The 22,245-nt window shown below is 39.3% G+C and overlaps 1 protein-coding gene across 1 annotated transcript in view; it reads left to right on the forward strand.

Moving 5' to 3' along the window:
• Positions 1-22,245, forward strand: part of GDAP2 (ganglioside induced differentiation associated protein 2) — a 75,141-nt gene that overhangs the window by 17,550 nt on the left and 35,346 nt on the right. Inside the window, exons 4-8 of the mRNA XM_040230938.1 lie at positions 4,161-4,314; positions 4,722-4,810; positions 12,776-12,852; positions 16,242-16,401; positions 17,820-17,976. Of these exons, the coding sequence (XP_040086872.1) occupies positions 4,161-4,314; positions 4,722-4,810; positions 12,776-12,852; positions 16,242-16,401; positions 17,820-17,976 (637 nt within the window). The remainder of the gene's footprint in view (positions 1-4,160; positions 4,315-4,721; positions 4,811-12,775; positions 12,853-16,241; positions 16,402-17,819; positions 17,977-22,245) is intronic.

The raw sequence follows: 22,245 nt of genomic DNA on the forward strand, positions 1-22,245 counted from the left end.
AAAAATAAAAATTAAAAAAGGAGAAATGTTTATCCAGGCTAACCAAAGAAGGAAAAACGACTCAAACAAAATTCTAAATGCAAGTGGAAATATTACAGCTAATACTATAGAAAGACAAAGGATTGTAAGAGACTAGTATGAACAATTATTTGCCAACATATTGGATAAGCTAGAAAAAACATAACTTCCTAGTGAACATGCAATCTACCAAGACTAAAACATGATGCAATAGAAAATCTGAATGGACAAAAAGAGTAAGGAGTTTAAATCAGCAATCAAAACCTCCCAACAAAGATTACCCATGACCTGGTGTCTTCCCTGGTGTATTATACCACACACACACACACACACACACATACACACACACAGAAGAATTAATTTCAATTCTTTTCAAACTCGGTCAAAAAGTTGAGTGCACACTTCCAAACTTGTTTTACAAGGCCTGAAAACAAAGCCAGACAAGGAAACTACAAGAAAAGAAAAATACAGGCCTATATCCCTGATAAGTATAGATACAAAAACTCTCAACAAGATAGTAGCAAACCAAACACAGCAGCAATTTAATTATATCATCCTTTCAACAGATGAAGAAAAAGCATTTGACAAAATTCAACACCTCTTTCAAGATAAAAATTGTCAAAATATTCTATGTAGAGGAAACATACCTCAACATAGCCAGAACAGTTAGACAAGAAAATGAAACAAAAGGCATCCAAATCCAAAAGAAGTAAAATTGTTACTATAATATTTTTAATATCCACTCAAAGCCATCTATAGGTTCAGTACAATCCCTATCCAAACTCCCATGTTATTTTTCACAGAAATAGATAAAATAATTCTAAAATCTTACAGGACTACAAATGACTCCAAATAGCTAAAGAAATCTTAAGAAAGAAGAGCGAAGGTTGGAGCAACACACTTCCTGATTTCACACTATACTATAAAGCTGTAATAATAAAACCAGTAACATCACTTGCCTTTCTCTGATGTAGTCCTTCATTTTTGTGAGTAAATCCACCATAAGATTTGTGGGAAAGGTGAAAGGGGGCAAAACTATTGAGATCTTACTTCTGTCTTCAAATGTAATTGGTAGTTTGGGTGGAAATAAAATTCTAGGTTAGAAATTATTTTCCAGACTTGGGATTTCTCCATTGTTCTCTGTTTTTATTGCTCTTGAAAAATGTGATGTTATTATTCCAGATTCTTGGTATGTTACTGGTTTCTTTTCTGGAAACTTTTATGATCTCATCTTTATTTCTGATGTTCTTTTACTGTAATTTAAGTGATGTGGTGTGGTCTAGTTTGGTTATTCCATATGCTCTTTGAGTCTAGAAACATATCTTTCCATTATGGGAAATTTCTTGTTTTATTTGTTTAATAATTTCCTTCCCTCTGTATTCTCTGTTCTGTCTTTGAAGAAACCTGATTGAATCTGTACCTCCCGTTTCATCCTCCAAGTTTTATATCTGTTACCTCTTGTCTTCCATCTGTTTATTTTCTGGTAGATTTCCTCAACTTTAGACTTAACTTGTCTATTGAACTTTTTATGCCTGCTGTCATATTTTTCACTTAACTGTAACAATTAGATAAGTGCCTTTTCCTCTTCTCTGAATATTTCTTTTTTTAAATATAACCTTCTGCTTTTGTTTCAGATGTACTATGTTTTCTTTATCTGTCCGAGAGCAGTAATTATGGTGTTGGGAGTTTTTTTGCTCTCTTTTTAATTGTCCTTCCCGATATTGTCTTTTTCTCCCCCTGGCTGTGCTGAGTCTTTGTCATGGTGCCTGGGCTTTCTCTGGTCGTGGTGCAAGGGCTTCTCGCTGTGGCGCGTGGGTTCAGTAGTTGTGGCATGTGGGCATAGGTGCTCCATGGCATGTGGGATCTTAGTTCCTGACCAGGGATCAAATCACTCTCCCCTGCACTGGAAAGCAGATGCTTAACTACTGAACCACCAAGGAAGTCCCAACATTGTCTGTTTTGTTTTTTAGCATTTGTCCTCTGCCTTTTCCCTGCTCCATTTGTGAGAGGCTTAGTATGTCATGCGAAATACCAGGCTGGATGAATCACAAGCTGGAATCAAGATTGCTGGGAGAAATATCAACAACCCCAGATAGGCACATGGTACTCTACTGACCGAAAGAGAAGAGAAACTAAAAAACCTCTTGATGAGGGTGAAAGAGGAGAGTGAAAAAGCTGTCTTGAATCTCAGCATTAAAAAAACTAAGATCATGGCATCTGGTTCCATCACTTCATGGCAAATAAAAGAGGAAAAGTGGAAACAATGACAGATTTTATTTTCTTGGGCTCCAAAATCTCTGTGGATGATGACTGCAGCCATGAAATAAAAAGACATTTGCTCCTTGGAAGGAAAGCTATGCAGACCTGGTCAGCATGTTAAAAAGCAGAGACATCACTTTACTGACAACGATCAGTATATTCAGAGCTATGGTTTTTCCAGTGGCATTGTACAGGTGTGAGAGTTGGACCCTAAAGAAGGCTGGGCACCAAAGAATTGATGCTTTTGAATTGTGGTTCTGGAGAAGACTCTTGAGAGTCCCTTGGACTGCAGGAAGATCAGACCAGTCCATCCTAATGGAAATCAGTCCTGAATATTCATTGGAAGGACTGATGCTGAAGTTGAAACTCCAATGCTTTGGCCACCTGATGCGAAGAGCCAACTCATTGGAAAAGACCCTGATGCTGGGAAAGTTGAAGGCAAAAGGAGAAGGGGACAGCAGAAGATGAGATAGTTAGATAGCAACACCAATGCAATGGACATGGATTTGAGCAAACTCCAGGAGACAGTGGAAGACAGAGGAGCCTGGCTCACTGCAGTCCATGGGGTCGTGAAGAGTTGGACACGGCTTAATAACTGAACAACAGAAACGGTTCCTCACTTCTGGTGATCCTCAAGTGTCAGCTTACTCAGCAGGGAAGAATTGAGCTACTGGGAAGCTTTGTGTGCATAGGCTGCTGCTGCTGCTGAGTCGCTTCAGTCGTGTCTGACTGTGCAACCCCATGGACTGCAACCCACCAGGCTCCTCCATCCATGGGATTTTCCAGGCAAGAGTACTGGAGTGGGGTGCCATTGCCTTCTCCGGTGTGCATAGGCAGGGGTCGTTAATTGCTTGGTGGATCTTGAAGCAGATGATGAGCAGGAACCCTGTTGTTTCGTTGAGGAGCCATCCCTAATTTAGCAGAATCTGTAGGCCCTTTGGTTTGAGCCTCTTTGTTTCCTGAAAGAGAATCTTCCAGGGGTATAAGCATGAATGTCTGTGTTAGAAGCCAGTTAGGAGCAGAGATCTGGAGCTTTTACTCTTGAGTATAGTACTTTAATGAAATCCCATCTTTTCAGCCGTGCCTGGGGTTCTGGAGTCCAGAAACTCTCTACTTCAGTCTCTCCTGAGAATAAACCTTCCTGTTGCTGTGGTGGTAAAGAAATCATCACCTCACTGTGCTGGCTGGGGGAGAGGTTGTTGCAGATTAAATGGTTCTGTACAGACTTATAACTCAGACTCTTCTTAGTCGTACTTCACCTTATAATCTTTAGAAGTTCTTAGGACCTCCAATTCCTGAGCCTTTTTAGTGTTCTTCAGTAATAACAACAATAATAATATATTAATAGCTAATTTCTGAATTCACTTTGTGCATATTAATAACTCATTTAATCCTGTGAAGTAAGTGCTACTAGTGTCTCTCTTATATAGGAAATTGGAGGCCAAACCTTTGTCCAAAGAATCATAGCAGGAACATGGTAGATTCAGGACTTGAATCAGACCAGTCTGTCTTCTTTCCAACACTACCTTGCCGAGCACACTGGTTTGCTTCATACTGGTCATCCCATTTCTGCAAGCAGTTAGGTTTCTCTGCTTTGCTTAATCAGTTGCTTCTAGTCCACTGACTTTATTCCTTCCAAAATTTTGATGGTGTTTTTTTCTGCTTCATGTTCTCTCCCACCCTCTTTGTCTCTGTTTTTATACCTATTGTATTGCTTTACTCTCATTTGGTGATTAGAGATGTTTGTGTTCAGTCCATATTTTTAACTGAAATTTCTCAAAGTTCTTAATACTTTCTCTGTTTCATGCATTGTTCTGTTGGTTTGTTGTTCTTGTTGTTTTTCCTAACAACTCCATGACTTACATATTCTCCATTACTCCCAGGTTGCCGGACCGGTGAAGCAAAATTAACCAAAGGATTTAATCTAGCTGCCCGGTTCATCATTCACACGGTGGGACCTAAATACAAGAGCCGCTATCGCACTGCTGCCGAGAGTTCCCTATACAGCTGCTACAGAAACGTACTCCAGCTGGCAAAGTATGGCTAACTCAATTCATAGATATAGCGTGCCATATATTGTTAAAGGCCCTGTTTTAAAATGAAACCTAGCTTTGAAAGTCAAATTTTGAGGAATTTAGACAATTTAGGAGGACCCTGAAAGCAGAATTCATCATCTTCTCAAACTGGACATAATGAAAGGAATGGATTTAGGCGACTTGAGAATTTAACCTGTTCCCATTTCACTCAGTTCCCATTTTACTCAGACTGTATTTCCTCCAAATGGTGCGGTTAAGTTATATATTAATATAATTATTACATAGTGCAGTTGGGTTAACTATGGCATATTTGTTGAAGGGACAGGGAAGGAGAAATAAAGCTGCATTTTCTATTTAGTTATTCTGAAGGTTTGTAGAATAATTTTTGTGTTTTCTGTTTGATTGCAGAGAGCAGTCCATGTCTTCTGTTGGATTCTGTGTCATCAACTCTGCAAAACGGGGTTACCCTTTAGAGGATGCAACACACATAGCTCTTCGTAAGTAATGTTGGAGAAACTGTATAAATTAGCAGAACATTTCCTAAGTAGGATTGGGGATGCTGTACATAAATTGAATTTAAAAAGCTTTTGTCACTAGTTAAATAGTTATAGCTAAAGAAGGTTTGTTGATTAACTGATCATGGCACCCTGGAGGGAAGTTTGTATTGACAGGTTGCAGAGTTCTCAGTTTACTTTCTAGGTTTGACATTTTAATCCATTTGAATAAAATCCATTTTTTCAAACCTATTAAGTTTGAAAAATGAATACCAAGCTGAGACACATTTGGTATTCAAATCATAATTCAGAATAATCTTAGCAGATTGGAACAATGATGTCAAAACAGATTTTATAATATCAGATTGATATAGCACTTTGCAGTTTAAACAGTAGCTTTCACATGTGCTATTTAAATATAAAACCCTGCATTTAGGTTTTTAAAAGATTAGACTCAATCATTATGAGTCAGGATGTCGTATATGTTATGTGAAACTATGGTACTCTAGGGAGTCCCTGATCTTACTGTCTTATACAGGTTCAGACCACATCTCGAGTTTTATATATAGTTCTCCATGTCATTTCTCATGAGACTGACAAATTGGAGGGCAAACAGTTTGAAACATTAGTGGTATTTTTCCTAAAGAAGAGCATGCTCTTAGCATGCATGGTACCCAGATATCTCAAGGAGTCTCATGTGGACTTATTCTGTGTGACATTTTTAGAGCAGTAGTTCTTAACCTTTTGGGAAGTCGTCATAAACTACAATGAGCACCTGATGAAAGAAAGCTGTGGACCCTTTCCCAGAGGAATGTACATACATAAGACATTTACATGCTCTTTCAGGAAGTTCACACATCCTTGTAAGATTGTAGGTAAGACTTTCAACTTCACAAGATAGATCTAAGACCAAGTGACAAGGAAGATTTGGTCCCACCTGAGATGGACTATCTGCAATAGAAATTCACTGTATTTTAAGTGAATTTTTTGTCATTTACAATGTTCACGCCAAGGCTAAATGATCATTTTATTTGGGAAGGATACTATACAAGATCATTTTACAACCCCTTTCTATTTCTGGAATTTAAAGATGGGAAGCTGGAAGTCTTATATTCACCAAAAAAATTACAAAAGTGTGTGAATGTATGAAATTATTATTGCTATTACTAGGTTATATGTCTAGAATTTAGAGTGAGAGCATATTCAATCTTAAATGTATTTAATGGTTAGTTATTTTGAAAACTAGAATTCTTCTTATGCAAGGATTTTATAGTAAATTTATATATTTTATAGTTACAGCTTATATACTTTATACTTACATTAACCTTCTTGAGGAGCAGAGATCTTTTCCTATCATCTGTGTATTTCTAGTACTTTACAAATGGTCCTTGCCGAAGAAATACATATCTTAAAAAGGGATAAAGAAATTCCATTTTATTTCTTCCATCAACCCTGAGCTTTAAATAGTGTAGTATCTGTTTTACAAATAAAGAGGCTCAGAAATTTATCATGTTCTTAGAGTTATGCAAACTTGGAACATATATCCAGGCCTTCTGACTCCCAAGTCTAGTAACCTGTGTATTATACTACATAATTCATTATGCTTGAGGTAGGACTGCTTTGGTGGGAAACTACTATGTTATGGCTAGCCTGCATGTATTCTGAGTGATCCTGTACCAAAGCAAAGTTCCTGCCTCTATATAATTCTTCCTGGCAAGGCTTTTAGCAGTTTTCAGCTCTCTCTGGTTTCACTTAACCTGTGCCCCGTATCTCATAGCTTGAGTTAGGCCTTTTGTGTCTCCATTTTTTAGTGAAATAATCATATGGATTAGAATTTAAAGAGAGGCACCATTATTTTGTAGAAAAGGCTCTGAAAAACGAGTTAAGACTACTGGTTTTTGGTCCCAGTTCTACTAATCTAATTCTAGCTCTGTGGCCCCCAGGAAAGTTACTTGATACAGTACCATAAAGGAGTCAGCTTTGAACAGTAATTGTAGAAATAGCAGATAAAGATCAAAAATAGGCATAAGGGACTTTGGTGAAACAATTTCCAGAAATTTAATTAGCACAAAGGAAATGTAAAGCTTTAAGATAAGCAGGTTAATTTGTATTTTAGAAGACCTACTTGACTTAAATCTAATAGCAAAACTATACCATTTCATTAAAAAATATATACACACACACAAACCCAATTGTGCCTTTGCCCATATGCTTTCTGAGTATCTGGGAAATAAATGGCCTTTAGGCTTTTATAGCATATACAGGCCAAAAACAAATCTAAGGATGTGACTCTTAAGTCCTTAGTTCCAAAAGCTGTCTCACTTATTAAACTATCATTGAAATTTATTTCATCTGAAGTCTAAGTAATATCTTCTTGATAGTTGTACCAAGGGTCTTTATCTTTTTATTTTTCCTAGTTCATGTGCAGTTTAGTTTTTCTCCAGAAGAAACCTTAAAGAACCATCTGCATATAGATAAATTTATCAGGTTATTTGCTCATTCAACAGAAGTCTGAGTGACTGCTGTGTTCTAAGCTGTGCTGTGTGGTAGAGAATACAATGGTGAAGAAAAAAAAGGCAGTGATGTTATCTTTACTATGTTCCCAGGTTGGAAATTTTAATGTCCTACATGTCATTCTCACCCATTGTGAATGGTGAAAGTGCAAGTCGCTCAGTCGTGTCCGACTCTTTGCAACCCTATAGACTATACAGTATATGGAATTCTCCAGCCAGAATACTTGAGTAGGTAGCCTTTCCCTTCTCCAGGGGATCTTACCAACCCAGGGATCGAAGCCAGGTCTACCCACATTTCAGGCAGATTCTTTACCTGCTGAGCTACAAAGGAATCCCAAGAATGCTGGAGTAGGTGACCTATCCCTTCTCTAGCGGATCTTCCCAACCCAGGAATTGAACCAGGGTCTCCCGTTGAACAGTTTTTACTAGAAGTTAAGCACATGGCTTTCTGATTGGGTGTAGAGTACTAAAACCATGTAGCCATGATAGCACTCTTTTTTTTTTTTTTTCCTCCTTTTTGCAGAATTACTTTTCCAAATGAACTCTGCTGTTGAAAGAATTCAATTTGGTTACTAGTGAGTGTTGTATTTTGTCTTCCAAAGGAAATCCTACAGTTTCATGCTGGGAAACTATTGTGTGTAAACTTTAAAACTTGGTGTCAAAGTGAATAGGATGGAAGAAATTATTTTTTAAAATTTTTTTTAAATTATTAAAGTGGAACAGAGGGAGAGATGAGAAATTTGTCACCTGATGGAGAGAGAATTAGGAAGCTTTGTTCAGTCCTTCAACAAATGGGTCTTTTCTGTTAGGTTCTCAAGGTACATTAGTGAACAAGGCAGGCTGTACTACATCAATAACTGGAGCCATAAAATGTTCATTCAGTTATTAGTTATTTTTGAATGATTGCTTGCCATATTCCTAAGGCATGGTAGGCCTTAGTAGTATTAATGTTAAGTTTACTTGACATTCAGAAAGCTCACAGTCTAGCTATAAACTGCTGTGAGAAGTGCACACAAGGAGGGCTATTCAGACAATTATAGGGGTAACATAAGAAAGGATGGCGTTATCTACAAAGGAGATGGTCTTTGACTGGGTAGTGAGAAATGAGCAGGCGGTCACTAAGAGAGGGTCATGGTGGATAAAGGGTATTCTAGTCAAAGGTGACCATGAAAGCAGAGGTAGGGGAACATCACAGCCACTTGCTGTGCCACTTGCATATTCTGAGTCCAGCAAAGAAGCCAGTGGTGAAGCATATGCTGTAGTTGGAAATAAAACTAAGGGGTGGAGGTGGAAGGGTGGTTAGTGGTCAGTGTGGAGAGCCATACTGGGGCCTTTGGATCTTAACCTGTAAGCAGTGTGGAGCCATCAAAAATATTTAGCAAGGTGGATAACATAAGATAACTTAGGGGCAACAGTGAATATGTAGGCTTGGAAAAGAGAAACAAGAAAGCAGTTGAGAGCTTATTGCCAAAGTTTTTGTAAGCATTGAGAGCCTGAAAGCAGCTGGAAGAGAGCAGGAATGACTGTTAGAAATATTAGAATAGAATATAAAGTACATGATAACCCACTGAAAGTACAGGATGAAGGAAGAAGTGAAGGAAGAGTCAAGAAAATTCAGGATTCTAGCTTAGGTGAGGGTTGGATGTTGCTGTATGACTGAAATGAGGAGTGCAGTTAAGGAGCAGCAGTGTGGAGAGAAGTGGAGGTCGGGTCTGGGCCTGTTAGGACCAGGTTTGCACATGTTGAGTTTGAGGTCTCGGTGCGGAGTAGGGATTTCAGGGGGTTTTTTGTTCATTAAACAGAGTATAGAGAACAAACATGGATACCAAGGAGGAAATAGTGGTGGTAGGTGGATATAAAGGGATGAATTGGGAAATTGGTATTGACATATATACACCACTATGTATGAAGCAGGGCAAAGGCTAATAGTTCTGCCAAGAGAACGCACTGGTCATAGCAAACACCCTCTTCCAACAACACAAAAGAAGACTCTACACATGGACATCACCAGATGGTCAACACCGAAATCAGATTGATTATATTCTTTGCAGCTATAGATGGAGAAGCTCTATACAGTCAGCAAAAACAAGACCAGGAGATGACTGTGGCTCAGATCATGAACTCCTTATTGACAAATTCAGACTGAAATTGGAGAAAGTAGGGAAAACCACTAGACCATTCAGGTATGACCTAAATCAAATCGTTAATGATTATACAGTGGAAGTGAGAAATAGATTTAAGGGACTAGATCTCATAGACAGAGTGCCTGATGAACTATGGATGGAGGTTCATGACATTGTACAGGAGACAGAGAGCAAGGCCATCCCCAAGAAAAAGAAATGCAGAAAAACAAACTGGCTGTCTGGGGAGGCCTTACAAATAGCTGTGAAAAGAAGAGAAGCAAAGAGCAAAGGAGAAAAGGAAAGATATTCCTGTTTGAATGCAGAGTTCCAAAGAATAGCAAGGAAAGGTAAGAAAGCCTTTCTCAGCAATCAATGCAAAGTAATAGAGGAAAACAATAGAATGGGAAAGACTAGAGATCTCTTCAAGAAAATTAGAGATACCAAGGGAACATTTCATGCAAAGATGGGCTCGATAAAGGACAGAAATTGTATGGACCTAACAGAAGCAGAAGATATTAAGAAGAGGTGGCAAGAATACACAGAAGAACTGTACAAAAAAGATCTTCATGACCCAGATAATCACAACGATGTGATTACTCACCTAGAGCCAGACATCCTGGAATGTGAAGTCAAGTGGGCCTTAGAAAGCATCACTGTGAACAAAGCTAGTGAAGGTCATGGAATTCCAGTTGAGCTATTTCAGATCCTGAAAGATGATGCTGTGAAAGTGCTGCACTCAATATGCCAGCAAATATGGAAAACTCAGCAGTGGCCACACGACTGGAAAAGGTCAGTTTTCATTCCAATCCCAAAAAAAGGCAATGTCAAAAAATGCTCAAACTACCGCACAATTGCACTCATCTCACATGCTAGTAAAGTAATGCTCAAAATTCTCCAAGCCAGGCTTCAGCAATATGTGAAGCGTGAACTTCCAGATGTTCAAGGTGGTTTTAGAAAAAGCAGAGGAACCAGAGATCAAATTGCCAACACCCGCTGGATCATGGAAAAAGAGAGTTCCAGAAAAGCATCTATTTCTGCTTTATTGATTATGCCAAAGCCTTGGACTGTGTGGATCACAATAAACTGTGGAAAATTCTGAGAGAGATGGGAAACCAAACCACCTAACCTGCCTCTTGAGAAGCCTGTATACAGGTCAGGAAGCAACAGTTAGAACTGGACATGGAACAACAGACTGGTTCCAAATAGGAAAAGGAGTACGTCAAAGCTGTATATTGTCACCCTGCTTATTCAACTTATATGCAGAGTACATCATGAGAAACGCTGAGCTAGAGGAAGCGCAAGCTGGAATCACGATTGCTGGGAGAAATATCAATAACCTCAGATAGGCAGATGATACCACCCTTATGGCAGAAAGTGAAGAAGAACTACAGAGCCTCTTGATGAAAGTGAAAGAGGAGAGTGAAAAAGTTGGCTTAAAGCTCAACATTCAGAAAATGAAGATCATGGCATCTGGTCCCATCACTTCATGGCAGATAGATGGGGAAACAGTGTCAGACTATTTTTCTGGGCTCCAAAATCACTGCAGATGGTGACTGAAGCCATGAAATTAAAAGATGCTTACTCCTTGGAAGGAAAGTTATGACCAACCTAGACAGCATAATAAAAAGCAGAGACATTACTTTGTCAACAAAGGTCCATCTAGTCAAGGCTATGGTTTTTCCAGTGGTCATGTATGGATGTGAGAGTTGGACTGTGAAGGAAGCTGAGCACCGAAGAATTGATGCTTTTGAACTGGGGTGTTGGAGAAGACTCTTGAGAGTCCCTTGGACTGCAAGGAGATCCAATCAGTCCATCCTAAAGGAGACCAATCCTGGGTGTTCATTGGAAGGACTGATGTTGAGGCTGAAACTCCAATACTTTGGCCATCTGATGCAAGAGCTGAGTCATTGGAAAAGACCCTGATGCTGGGAAAGATTGAGGGCTGGAGGAGAAGGGGATGATAGAGGATGAGATGGCTGGATGGCATCATTGACTTAATGGACATGGGTTTGGGTGGACTCCGGGAGTTGGTGATGGACAGGGAGACCTGGCGTGCTGCGGTTCATGGGGTCGCAAAGAGCCGGACATGACTGAGCAACTGAACTGAACTGATGTATGAAATAGATAACTAATGAGAACCTGCTATATAACACTGTACTCAGTGCTCTGTGCTGACCTAAATGAGAAGGAAACCAAAAAAAGAAGGGATTTATATATACATATGGCAGATTCACTTTACTGTACAGCAGAAACTGACATAACAGTGTAAGGTAACTATGCTCCAATTTAAAAAAGAAAACAAGATAAAAATTTGGGAGCCATCAGCATTTGGAGTACTATCAAACCATCAAATTAGTGAGCTCAAGAGAATATATATATATATATATATATATATATATATAAAGAAAACAAAAAATGTGGAGGACAGAACCTGGAGAGGACAACATTTTTAAAAGTTGGGGTGTGAGCATCTAGAAAGAAATCACTGGTAAGTTAAGGACTGAGAAAAGGCGACTCGGTCTCATTATTAACAAGTTTAGAGAAAGAATAAGATAGAAATGAAGAAAAAATGATTCAGTTTTGGTTTGATAGAATGTTGAGAGGACCACCTGATGCGAAGAGCCAACTCTTTAGAAAAGACCCTGATGCAGGGAAAGACTGAAGGCAAAGGAGAAGGGGGCAGCAGAGGATGAGATGGTTAGATAGCATCACTGACTCAATGCACATGAGTTTGAGCAAGCTCTAGGAGATGGTGATGGACAGGGAGGCCTGGCGTGCTGCAGTCCATGGGGTCTCAAAAGAGTCAGACACGTTGGAGCGACTGAACAGCAACAGTGAAAGGGCTGAGTAGGGCATCTAATACTGTAACAGATGAATGGGAAGGCACTTTTGCTAGACCATTCTGGTCAGAGAGAGAGGCCCCAGAGAACAGAAGGAATACAATGGATAAGGGAGAATTGTCTGGAGTCAGCATGTTCTATGGCCAGCCACTGTTTACTGGCAATAAAGCAGTAAATAAAACAAAACTCTTGCTGTTGTGTGGGGCTTTCATTCTAATGGATGGGGCAGGGACCGAGGGGGAGGATATACAATAAACAGGAAGCGTCACAAAATGTCTAAAATAGTTGCTGTGGAAGAAAGCAAAATCAAGGAGGAGTTGTTAGATAGGGTGGCCTGGGCACGCCTTACTGATAAGGTGTCGTTGAGTACAGGCCTGAACGAAGGGAGGAGTGATCTATTACAAAAATAAAACTTGGACTGATTTTTCTTCACACATAAGTAATTTCTCATTTATTGTTATTTATTAATAATCTTTCTGTTATTTTCTTTAGGCACTGTAAGGAGATTCCTCGAAATTCATGGAGAGACTCTCGAAAAAGTAGTATTTGCTGTCTCTGAACTAGAAGAGGTATTTTGCTAATTATCTTGCATTGTTTTAAGTCTTATTTTTACTTGTGTTTGCCTTTGTGTCTTCATTATCTGTTAACTGAATTGCCAGCAGGCAAATCCTCATTATCTGTACATATATTTGGCAGTGGGGCTTACCATCATTGCTATGAAAGACTATATCAGAGACTAAAAGCAAGTCAAGAAGAAGCATTTTGTTCATATTTTTCACTGGTGAATTGTTATCACATAGTGAAACCTTACAAGGCGGAGCTGCTCTGATTTACTCACATGTTAGCTCTCAAGACATCTCAAGGCATTACTTTATGACCTAAGCTATGGGCCCTTGGGCAACAGAGCTAGAAAACAACCTCTGCTGGAAAAACCATGGTGTCTACCTGACCTGGAAACAGATGACAACTTAGCCTAGTGGCGAGTATTGCGTCAGTTATGAGGTTTATGTTTCATTGTATGTGGTGAGGATTATTATATTTCAACTTAATTTAGAGCCATTTTAGGAAATAAGCTCTTTTTAAAATCTTCTTAAGCTTTGTTCAGCTGTAGTGTTCTCTGTCCCATTCAGCTTGTATTATTTCTGAATTTTGTGTCCTTGGGCAAGTTATTTAGCCTCTCTGTTGGATAAAATATGAATACTGACAGTACTTATATCACAGGAGTTTTGTAATTAATGAATTAGTACATGTGAAATATCCATTCAGAGTATATATAGGTACATATATGAGATATAAACCATCTTGAATTTGCTGAAGACAGACACATTTACCATGTTTGCTTTGTCTCTTCTTGTTTTACCTGGTTTACCTATTCATTCATTCTCTCAGTGACCTTTTATTGAATGTCTGGCATATATCAGGTTTACTCCACTGGGTTCTGGGACTACACCAGAATGAGTCACAGTCGTTATCCCCAAGGAACCCACTGTCTGTTAGTGGGGACAGAAAAGTCAGATGAGTTCTGATAATTGTGATAAGTGCACTAGTGGAAGCATGGGAAGGATAGGGGCACACAGCTCCAGTCTGGCGTGGGGTTAGGAAGTACTTCCTGTAGGAAGTGATATGGGAGTTGAAATCACTGTAAAAGATAACTACGATTTTCCAGAGGAAGGGCAAATCATGGTAGTCATACAAGCATAAGTACAAGCACACACGTAAGAGATAGCAGAAAGAGTGTAGTGTATTGCATAAAATATGAGGCTGCTGCTGCTAAGTCACTTAAGTCGTGTCCGACTTTGTGCAACCCCATAGACGGCAGCCCACCAGGCTCCTCCGTCCCTGGGATTCTCCAGGCAAGAACACGAGTGGGTTGCCATTTCCTTCTCCAGTGCATGAAAGTGAAAAGTGAAAGTGGAGTCGCTCAGTGGTGTTGGACTCTTCACAACCCCATGGACTGTAGCCTACCAGGCTCCTCCGTCCATGGGATTTTCCAGGCAAGAGTACTGGAATGGGTTGCCATTTCCTTCTCTAAAATGTGAGGCTAGGAGTGGCAAAATGACAATCTGGCCGTTCCTCGGAAAGTTAAACAGAGATTCTACTCTTAGGTACATGCAGAATAAAATTGAAAACATAAGTAAGTATTAGTTGCTCAGTCATGTCCAAATCTTTGCGACCCGATGGACTTTCACCCGCCAGGCTCTGCTGTCCATGGGAATTCACAGGCAAGAATACAGGAGTGGTTCGCCATTTCCCTTCTCCAGGGGATCTTCCCCACCCAAGGATTGAACCTGTGTCTCCCCACATTGCAGGCAGAGTTTACTGTCTGAGCCACCAGGGAAGCCCATTGGAAACATATGTCTGCACAAAAACTTGCACACAAATATTCATATCAGCAATATTCATGGTAACCAAAAAGTGAAAACGACCTAAATGTCATTAATGGATAGGTGGGTGTGGTATACACAAACAGTAGGATGTCACTAGCCTATTAAAAAGTATGGAGTGATGGCATATCCTGTCGCATGGGTGAACCTTAGAAACGTGTGCCGCATGAAAGAAACTGGACTCAAAAAACCACATACCATATTCCATTTTAATAGAATGCGTATTCTGAAATAGGCAAAGCCATACAACAGAAAGGTTAGTGATTGCCAAGGGCTGGCGGAGGAAGGGATGGAGAATGACCTAGCTAATGAATTTAGATTTCCTCTTTGAGATGATGAAATGTTCTATAATTAATTGTGATGATTCCACAACTTCATGAATATACTAAAGCCCAGTGAATCGTATACTTTAAAATGTGAATTTTATGATATGTGAATTGTATTTCAATTTTTTAAAAAGGCTACAAAGATGGTGTCTACAATCTTCTTTTTTTTTTTTGATTATTTTTTTAAATTGAGGTACCATTTTTTTTAATTGACTTACAATCCAGTCTTCTTATATGCCTCATGAAATGAAAGTGAAAGGCGCTCAGTCATGTCCGACTCTTTGGGACCCCATTCACTACACAGTCCGTGGAATTCTCCAGGCCAGAGTACTAGAGTGGGTAGCCTTTCCCTTCTCCAGGGGATCTTCCCAACCCAGGTATTGAACCCAGGTCTCCCATATTGCAGGCAGATTCTTTACCAGCTGAGCCTATATGCCTCATATATATATTTATATGCATGAAAGATTATGCAGTGTCGTGGGTGACACAGTAAGGAGACTGACGGATAATGATTTCTTCAGTGATTTCACTGTCCTTCTAGGCAGTTCCATCATTCTTTTGGTTTCTTAGTATTCTGTTTTAGTTTGTTATAGTTGGTAGTAATTGATGAGAAACGATAAAATGACTCTAGGATGATGAAAAAAAGCAAAATGCTTCAAGACTGAGGAAAAATAGGAGCACTAAGTATCCATAATATATCGTGGATTTAGAGTGAGTCCAGTGGACCAACCCATATGGAAATTATAAGATACAAAAGTAAGATATCTCTTTGTTGTTTGGGAAACCTCTAAGAAAGAATAAAAGTCAGGAAATAGCAATCTTTTCAGAGAGAACTGTTTAAAAACAAAACTGTCAAAAATTAAATCTAGGTCACATGGACCCTGTTGGCACACTGAGGATTAAGGAAGTAGCGTCGGTGTCTGAGCTGAATCTTGAAAGACAAATATCATTAGTGAAGTGAAGAAGGGGTTAGGGATGGGGGTCACAGGACATATCCATTCCAGGTTCAGTGACCTGGAGCTGTCAGGATCAGGACTCATGGGTCTTCTTGAGTGACTAACGAATCCTGGTCTTTGACACAGAAACTGACTGAGGGGCCCAGGCAGCATCCAGTCTGAGCTTAGGCGTGGTGCAGTCTTCGTTCATGACGGAGGCTGTCTTCACAGTCTGTGGAGTGGCGTGAGCGCTGCTGATGCCTGTTTCATCACTCCGGTGTTTTTCACAGAACGTTTGGCTTTTCTTACACAGGCTACTTACCAAAAGCTGCTACCTCTGTACTTCCCAAGGTCACTGAAGGAGGAGAGCCATTCGTTGCCATACCTACCTGCAGATATTGGCAACGCAGAAGGGGAGCCTGTGGTACCTGAACGGCAGATTAGAATAAGTGAAAAACCTGGCGCCCCAGAGGGTGAGTTCTCTCCTTTTCTTAACTTCCCTCTTCAGGAAGCAGAGGCTCTGATAAACATCAGCCACCAAAGACGTAGCAAGTTCAGCCTGTTCTTTAGGAAGCTTTTAGTGTGACACTAAGATCAAAACCAACATAAGTGTTTTTAGAGTCTTATTCTTGTTAAGATTTACTCTTTAAATTATATATATGATATGAAGTCTGTGTTAGGCAGTAGAGATTCAGAGGTGGGTATGACAACATTTGTACCCTTGTGAAGTTTATGGTTTCACACAGGACACTGTTGAGGAAACAGTATATTATCATTAAAATTTTCAGCAGATTCAACTATGTCCTCTGAAAGCCATCCCTAAAACAAGAATGCTATAACCATATGTTTTGCTTCTTTAGGTTACATGCCGATGTAGATTGAAGTGATAGTACAGCAGGGCAGGATGGGAGCCCCCTGAGCTGTTCTGTGTGACAGCTTGCACTGATCTTCATGGATGTATGTTCAAGATCATAGTTGGAGACATGCCTCACAAGCTTCATTGCTGGGGCCCGATCTCAAAATTAAGCAATTTAAGGATTACTGTGAGATTTCTACTGTGAACACTTTTAAATGCGCATCAAGTTAAAATCTGTTGAAGGCTACTCATCTCTTTTTTGTTACCAGTACACAGATTTAAATCAAATGGAAGGAATAATAACAGGTTCAGCATCAAAAAATGTCTGGTAACCAAGCTTTGCTGGAGGAGTACTTTAGGGAGACTCCAGTAGAGTACGGGCTTGAAGTATGCCCAGCGTCATTCAGAAATCCTCAGAATTGTGACTGCCGTGGTAAAATATCATTTTTCTTAAATGCACAAAATGCATTTTGTGTGGCAGCGGGCAGTAAAGAGCAAAACCAGCTGAGGTGGCGGTGCTGGGTGGTTATTAGCTGCAAGGTCCCCTCTGTCCACCATCCTCAAACACTGCTTGACTTCCACCTGTATCTCAAAAAACCTTGTTACATAGGCTGTAGTTTTCATAAATATTTTCAGGTAGAGCATTGAATCTGTTAAAGGAGATGTAAAATCAGCTTGAGGGATTGAAAGAAGATTCATTTAGTGGTATTTTTTAATAAAAGCAAACTCTGAAAATCTTGCCTATCACCCTTTGAGCAACAGTGGTACAAATGTGAAGAAGTCCCACCTGAACAGCTCAGATGGTGGCATTGCCTTGGGACGCCTGCCATGGTCCAAGGATTCTGTTTGCTTTTCTTTCTTAAAAAAAAAAAAACTTTTGTCTTGGTTTCCGCGCCGCCCCCGCCAAAAAGATCTGGTGAGGCAGTGGGGAACACATTAAGAGGTGATCCATTCCCAAAGGATTGGCTGCTAGCAAAACATATAATGATCATATGGATAAATAGCCATAAGCTATTGATAGCTGTTTTATTACAGATAACCAGGAAGAAGATGACGAAGGCTTGGGAGTTGATCTCTCTTTCATTGGCTCTCATGCTTTTGCCCGAATGGAAGGAGATATTGACAAGCAAAGAAGACTGATCCTTCAAGGGCAGTTATCGGAGGCAGCTCTACAGAAGCAGCATCAGAGAAAGTAAGACAAACCCTTTGGACAGACAGACACATAAGGACTAGAGAAACAAGATGGGGGCTACCTCTACTAAATAGTCTGCATATAATGTGGTCTCATTTATTCTTCTTGACAATCCAGTAAGGAAGATACTGTCCCCACTTAGTAGATGCAGAAATTCAAAGTTAATTTGTCACAGTTAATACGTTGTGATGAAGGCAGTATTCAGATGCACCTCTGATTTCACAGCTTCTACACGTTCTATTGCAGTTGTAGTACCTCTATAAAATTAGATTACATCCTAACAGCAGAAAGTAGGGAAAAGGGGAAGCCGGATTACAAAGTTTTTACATAACATTATTATATTTGTAATTAAAGCATAGTCTATGGTTGTCTTATTAATGGTTAAAGAGCTTTATTTCCCCCTGATTTATCCGAAGGACTTTGTAAAGTCATTCCATTTTTTTTTTTAGGTGTTTTCTAAAACAATTCTGAATAAACCCATTTTGAAACATAAAGAAAAGCAGCTTTGTTATTTCTGGTAAGTTTGTCCAAGTACTAACAGATTATCCTTGGAAAACTAGCTGCTTTTCAAAAAATTTTTAAAGGAAAGGAAAAATTATAAACCATAGTTGGTTAATATTCACTATCTTTTAGGGTTGATTGAGAGGGTAACATCTCTTAGGGTTGTTGTGAGTGTTAAATAACATAGTGTAATGGACTTAGCACAGTACCTGGTAATTCTAACAAGCTCTTAAAATTGGCCACTGCTGTTCTCTTTAATACTGAGCAAATTTTGACCTATTATATACCTTTGAGCTTGGGTACTTGCCACCCCTTTTGACTGGATTACTCTTGTCCTTCAATTCGTTCTCCAGGTTTCAGCTCAGACTTGATTGCCTCCAGAAACTTAGCTCCCTGGAGATAAGTTGGAATAGATGGGACAGAAGTCTGTCTCCCCCATATACTTTTTTCTTTACACCCTATACTTAACCAACCAAAGCATAGCCTAGCATTTATTACACTGTACTGTAATGATGTACAGTGGAAGTTGTACTAGATAATCTCTGAGTCCCTTACAGAATTAGAATTTTGTTTTTCCTGAGTTCCTGCTCTTCCCTTTATTATTTTCATAAAGAAAAGCAAATTAACCACTAGAGGGCATCAATAAACAGCTTTTCCAAAGGATGCACCATCAAATGATAGCTTCAGTGGTTTCTGAACTTGACCATGCGTAAGACTCATCTGGCAAACATTTTTCTTTAAATACAGTGACTGGGCTCTGCCTCACATGTCTGAGACTTTGGCCTTTATGTATATTTTGAAACTTTCATATTATGATTCATGCACTGCTAGATTTGGATACCTTTGTTTGGACTAGAGCTGTAGTTCTCAAACTGTTTGGTCTCAGGTCCGCTTTGCATGCTTAAAAATCATTGAGGACCCCAAAGAGCTTTTATCTTTACAGCTTGTACCCAGTGATATTTATTATATGATAAATTACTTGTTCGGCCTTCCCTAGTTGCTCAGTGATAAAGAATCCACCTGCCAATGCAGGAGATGTGGATTCAGTCCCTAGGTCAAGAAGATCCTTTGGAGAAGGAAATGGCAACCCACTCCAGTATTCTTGCCTCGGAAATCCCATAGACAGAGAGGAACCTAGCAGGCTGTAGTCCATGGGATCTCAAAGAGTCAGACAGAACTTAGCAACTAAATGATAACAGAACTATTTGTTAATTCATTTGAAAAATAACCCATTATGTTTTTATGAAAAAAATAACTTTTTTAAGTTAGTGAGAAATGCATCGTTTTACATTTTTGCAAATATTTTAATGTTTGATTTAATAGAAAACAGCTGAATTCTAATATCAGCATTCAGACTGTTGCAATATGTTGTTTTGTGTGAAGTATATGAAGAAAATCTGACCCCACTAGATACATAATTGGAAAAAGGAGTATTTTACTAGCCTTTTAAAATAGGGATATTCTTTTATATTATACCATAACTCAATAAATGGTACTTTAATAATGTTTAGTTGTAATATGGAATCTCAGACTATATCTATGAATTTTTGTATTGTTATATTAGAATGTGTTGTTTTATCCTGCACTTTGAGTAGATTTTGTAATAGGAGTTTGTAGCATGAATTTATAACATGGTGCTTTGGCCTTTTGGAAAGTATTGACTCACTGAATTAATCAGTTGTTCCAAATATTGACACATTACATTACACAATATCAAAATACTGTATTTGTTAGTATCATCATTGCTCTCATCAGAAAAGTCCTCAAATGTTAGGAATGGTTACCTTCTGGTGATGGATACAAATTTGCCAACATTTTTAATATATATATATATATATATATATAAGCTCAAGTTTTATCACTGGTAACAAATACTGTCGGTGGTTTTTCTCGATATGACAGGGTCATTTTATTCATTTTTGAGAAGATATCTGCCAAATACTCATAGTGAATAATCACAGTTTGCCAGTCATTCAGTTCAGTTCAGTCGCTCAGTCGTGTCCGACTCTTTGCAACCCCATGAATCGCAGCACGCCAGGCCTCCCTGTCCATCACCAACTCCCAGAGTTCACTCAGACTCACGTCCATTGAGTCAGTGATGCCATCCCGCCACCTCATCCTCTGTCGTCCCCCCTTCTCCTCCTGCCCCCAACCCCTCCCAGCATCAGAGTCTTTTCCAGTGAGTCAACTCTTCGCATGAGGTGGCCAAAGTACTGGAGTTTCAGCTTCATCATTCCCTCCAAAGAAATCCCAGGACTGATCTCCTTCAGAATGGACTAGTTGGACCTCCTTGCAGTCCAAGGGACTCTCAAGAGTCTTCTCCAACACCACAGTTCAAAAGCATCAATTCTTCGGCACTCAGCTTTCTTCACAGTCCAACTCTCACATCCATACATGACCACTGGAAAAACCATAGCCTTGACTAGACAGACCTTTGTTGCCAGTCATTAGTTGAAGAAAAACGGTGTTTCATGAAAAAAAGCAACTAGTTCAGTTAGCAGGTCAGACACTTAGTTCTTTATTTCAGGACAACCTTAGGCTTCAGTCTGCAGAAATGCTTTGTGTGTTCTGTCCTTTTTGTGACACATTAATATTAAAAAGATGTATTCCCAAGGGTTGATGTAATAAAATTAATAATTTTTCTTCCTCATAAAAGACATTCTTAAATGAAACTGGCTTTTTTTTCCCCCTGAGTCTTTTGACAGTTAGGAACACAATGACTACTATGATCTGGTGCTTCCACCTGGATTCATGCTAACGCAGCAGTTTCTTTTGTACCATCCGTGCAGATGTCAACACAGTGGAAAAAAAAAAAAAAAGATGTTTGGGTTTTATTATGAAGATAGTTTTCAGACTGTGGACCACACTTTGAGAACCACTGGTCTGGGTCTCCTAGCAGTACTTTATAGTTGAAAGGAGTTTTGGTAATTACCTGATGTGGTTTTCTGAAATGTAGTATAGCATTAGAACCACCAGGGGTACTTTCTAAAATTTCATAGGCCCCACACCAAACTTCTTGAATCAGAACCTCTGTGGGGAGAGCTCAGGGTCCATCCTTTTAAGGTTTCTTAAATGATTTCTTAGACTATTTTGTGCCTAATCTGGTCTGGCCCCTTTAACTTATAGAAGGGTAAATTGACCACCAAGAGTGAATTGACCATAGTTATAACTAATTGAGGATGAGCTACACTGAAGCTTATCTCCCTTCTCTACTACCATCTCCAGCCACCTACAAAGACCAGATTCAGAGAAGCTGAGAAAGGACCAGACATGTTCTGTATGCATGTGCAGAGAATTACATTGTTATCACCTTTCTCAAATCAATTACCCTAGTTTCTCTTCCTGTCTCCCTGTCTCCCTGTCTCTCTGTCTCTCTCTCTCTCTCACACACACACACCTTTTTCATTTCTCTGTGGGTAATACAGATAAACTGGCATTTGTTTGTGTCTGGACTGGATACTTACCTGTCTTGTGTCTCTTTTTTTAGTGAGATTTGTTTTACTTAATAATGACTTGTTCAAGCCAGTATTATTAAAATAAATCTGTATTCACTGAGCCCATGCTTTCTGGAAAGGGGTTCTCAGCAAAGGGGTAGGTTACAAAGGACTATGAATGCAGCATGTAAAGCATTGCCCTTGTTGGTAGAAAGTGATGATCTTGAGATTCAAATTAGTTTCAGAGTTGACGGTTTCTGCTCAGTTCAGGAAACATTGGATATTTACTCTATTCAGGGTACTATTCTAGAACTGAAATAGACAGGTGAAGAAG

The sequence above is a fragment of the Oryx dammah genome, unplaced genomic scaffold (assembly GCF_014754425.2).
Source record: "Oryx dammah isolate SB20612 unplaced genomic scaffold, SCBI_Odam_1.1 HiC_scaffold_28, whole genome shotgun sequence".
Taxonomy (NCBI): domain Eukaryota; kingdom Metazoa; phylum Chordata; class Mammalia; order Artiodactyla; family Bovidae; genus Oryx; species Oryx dammah.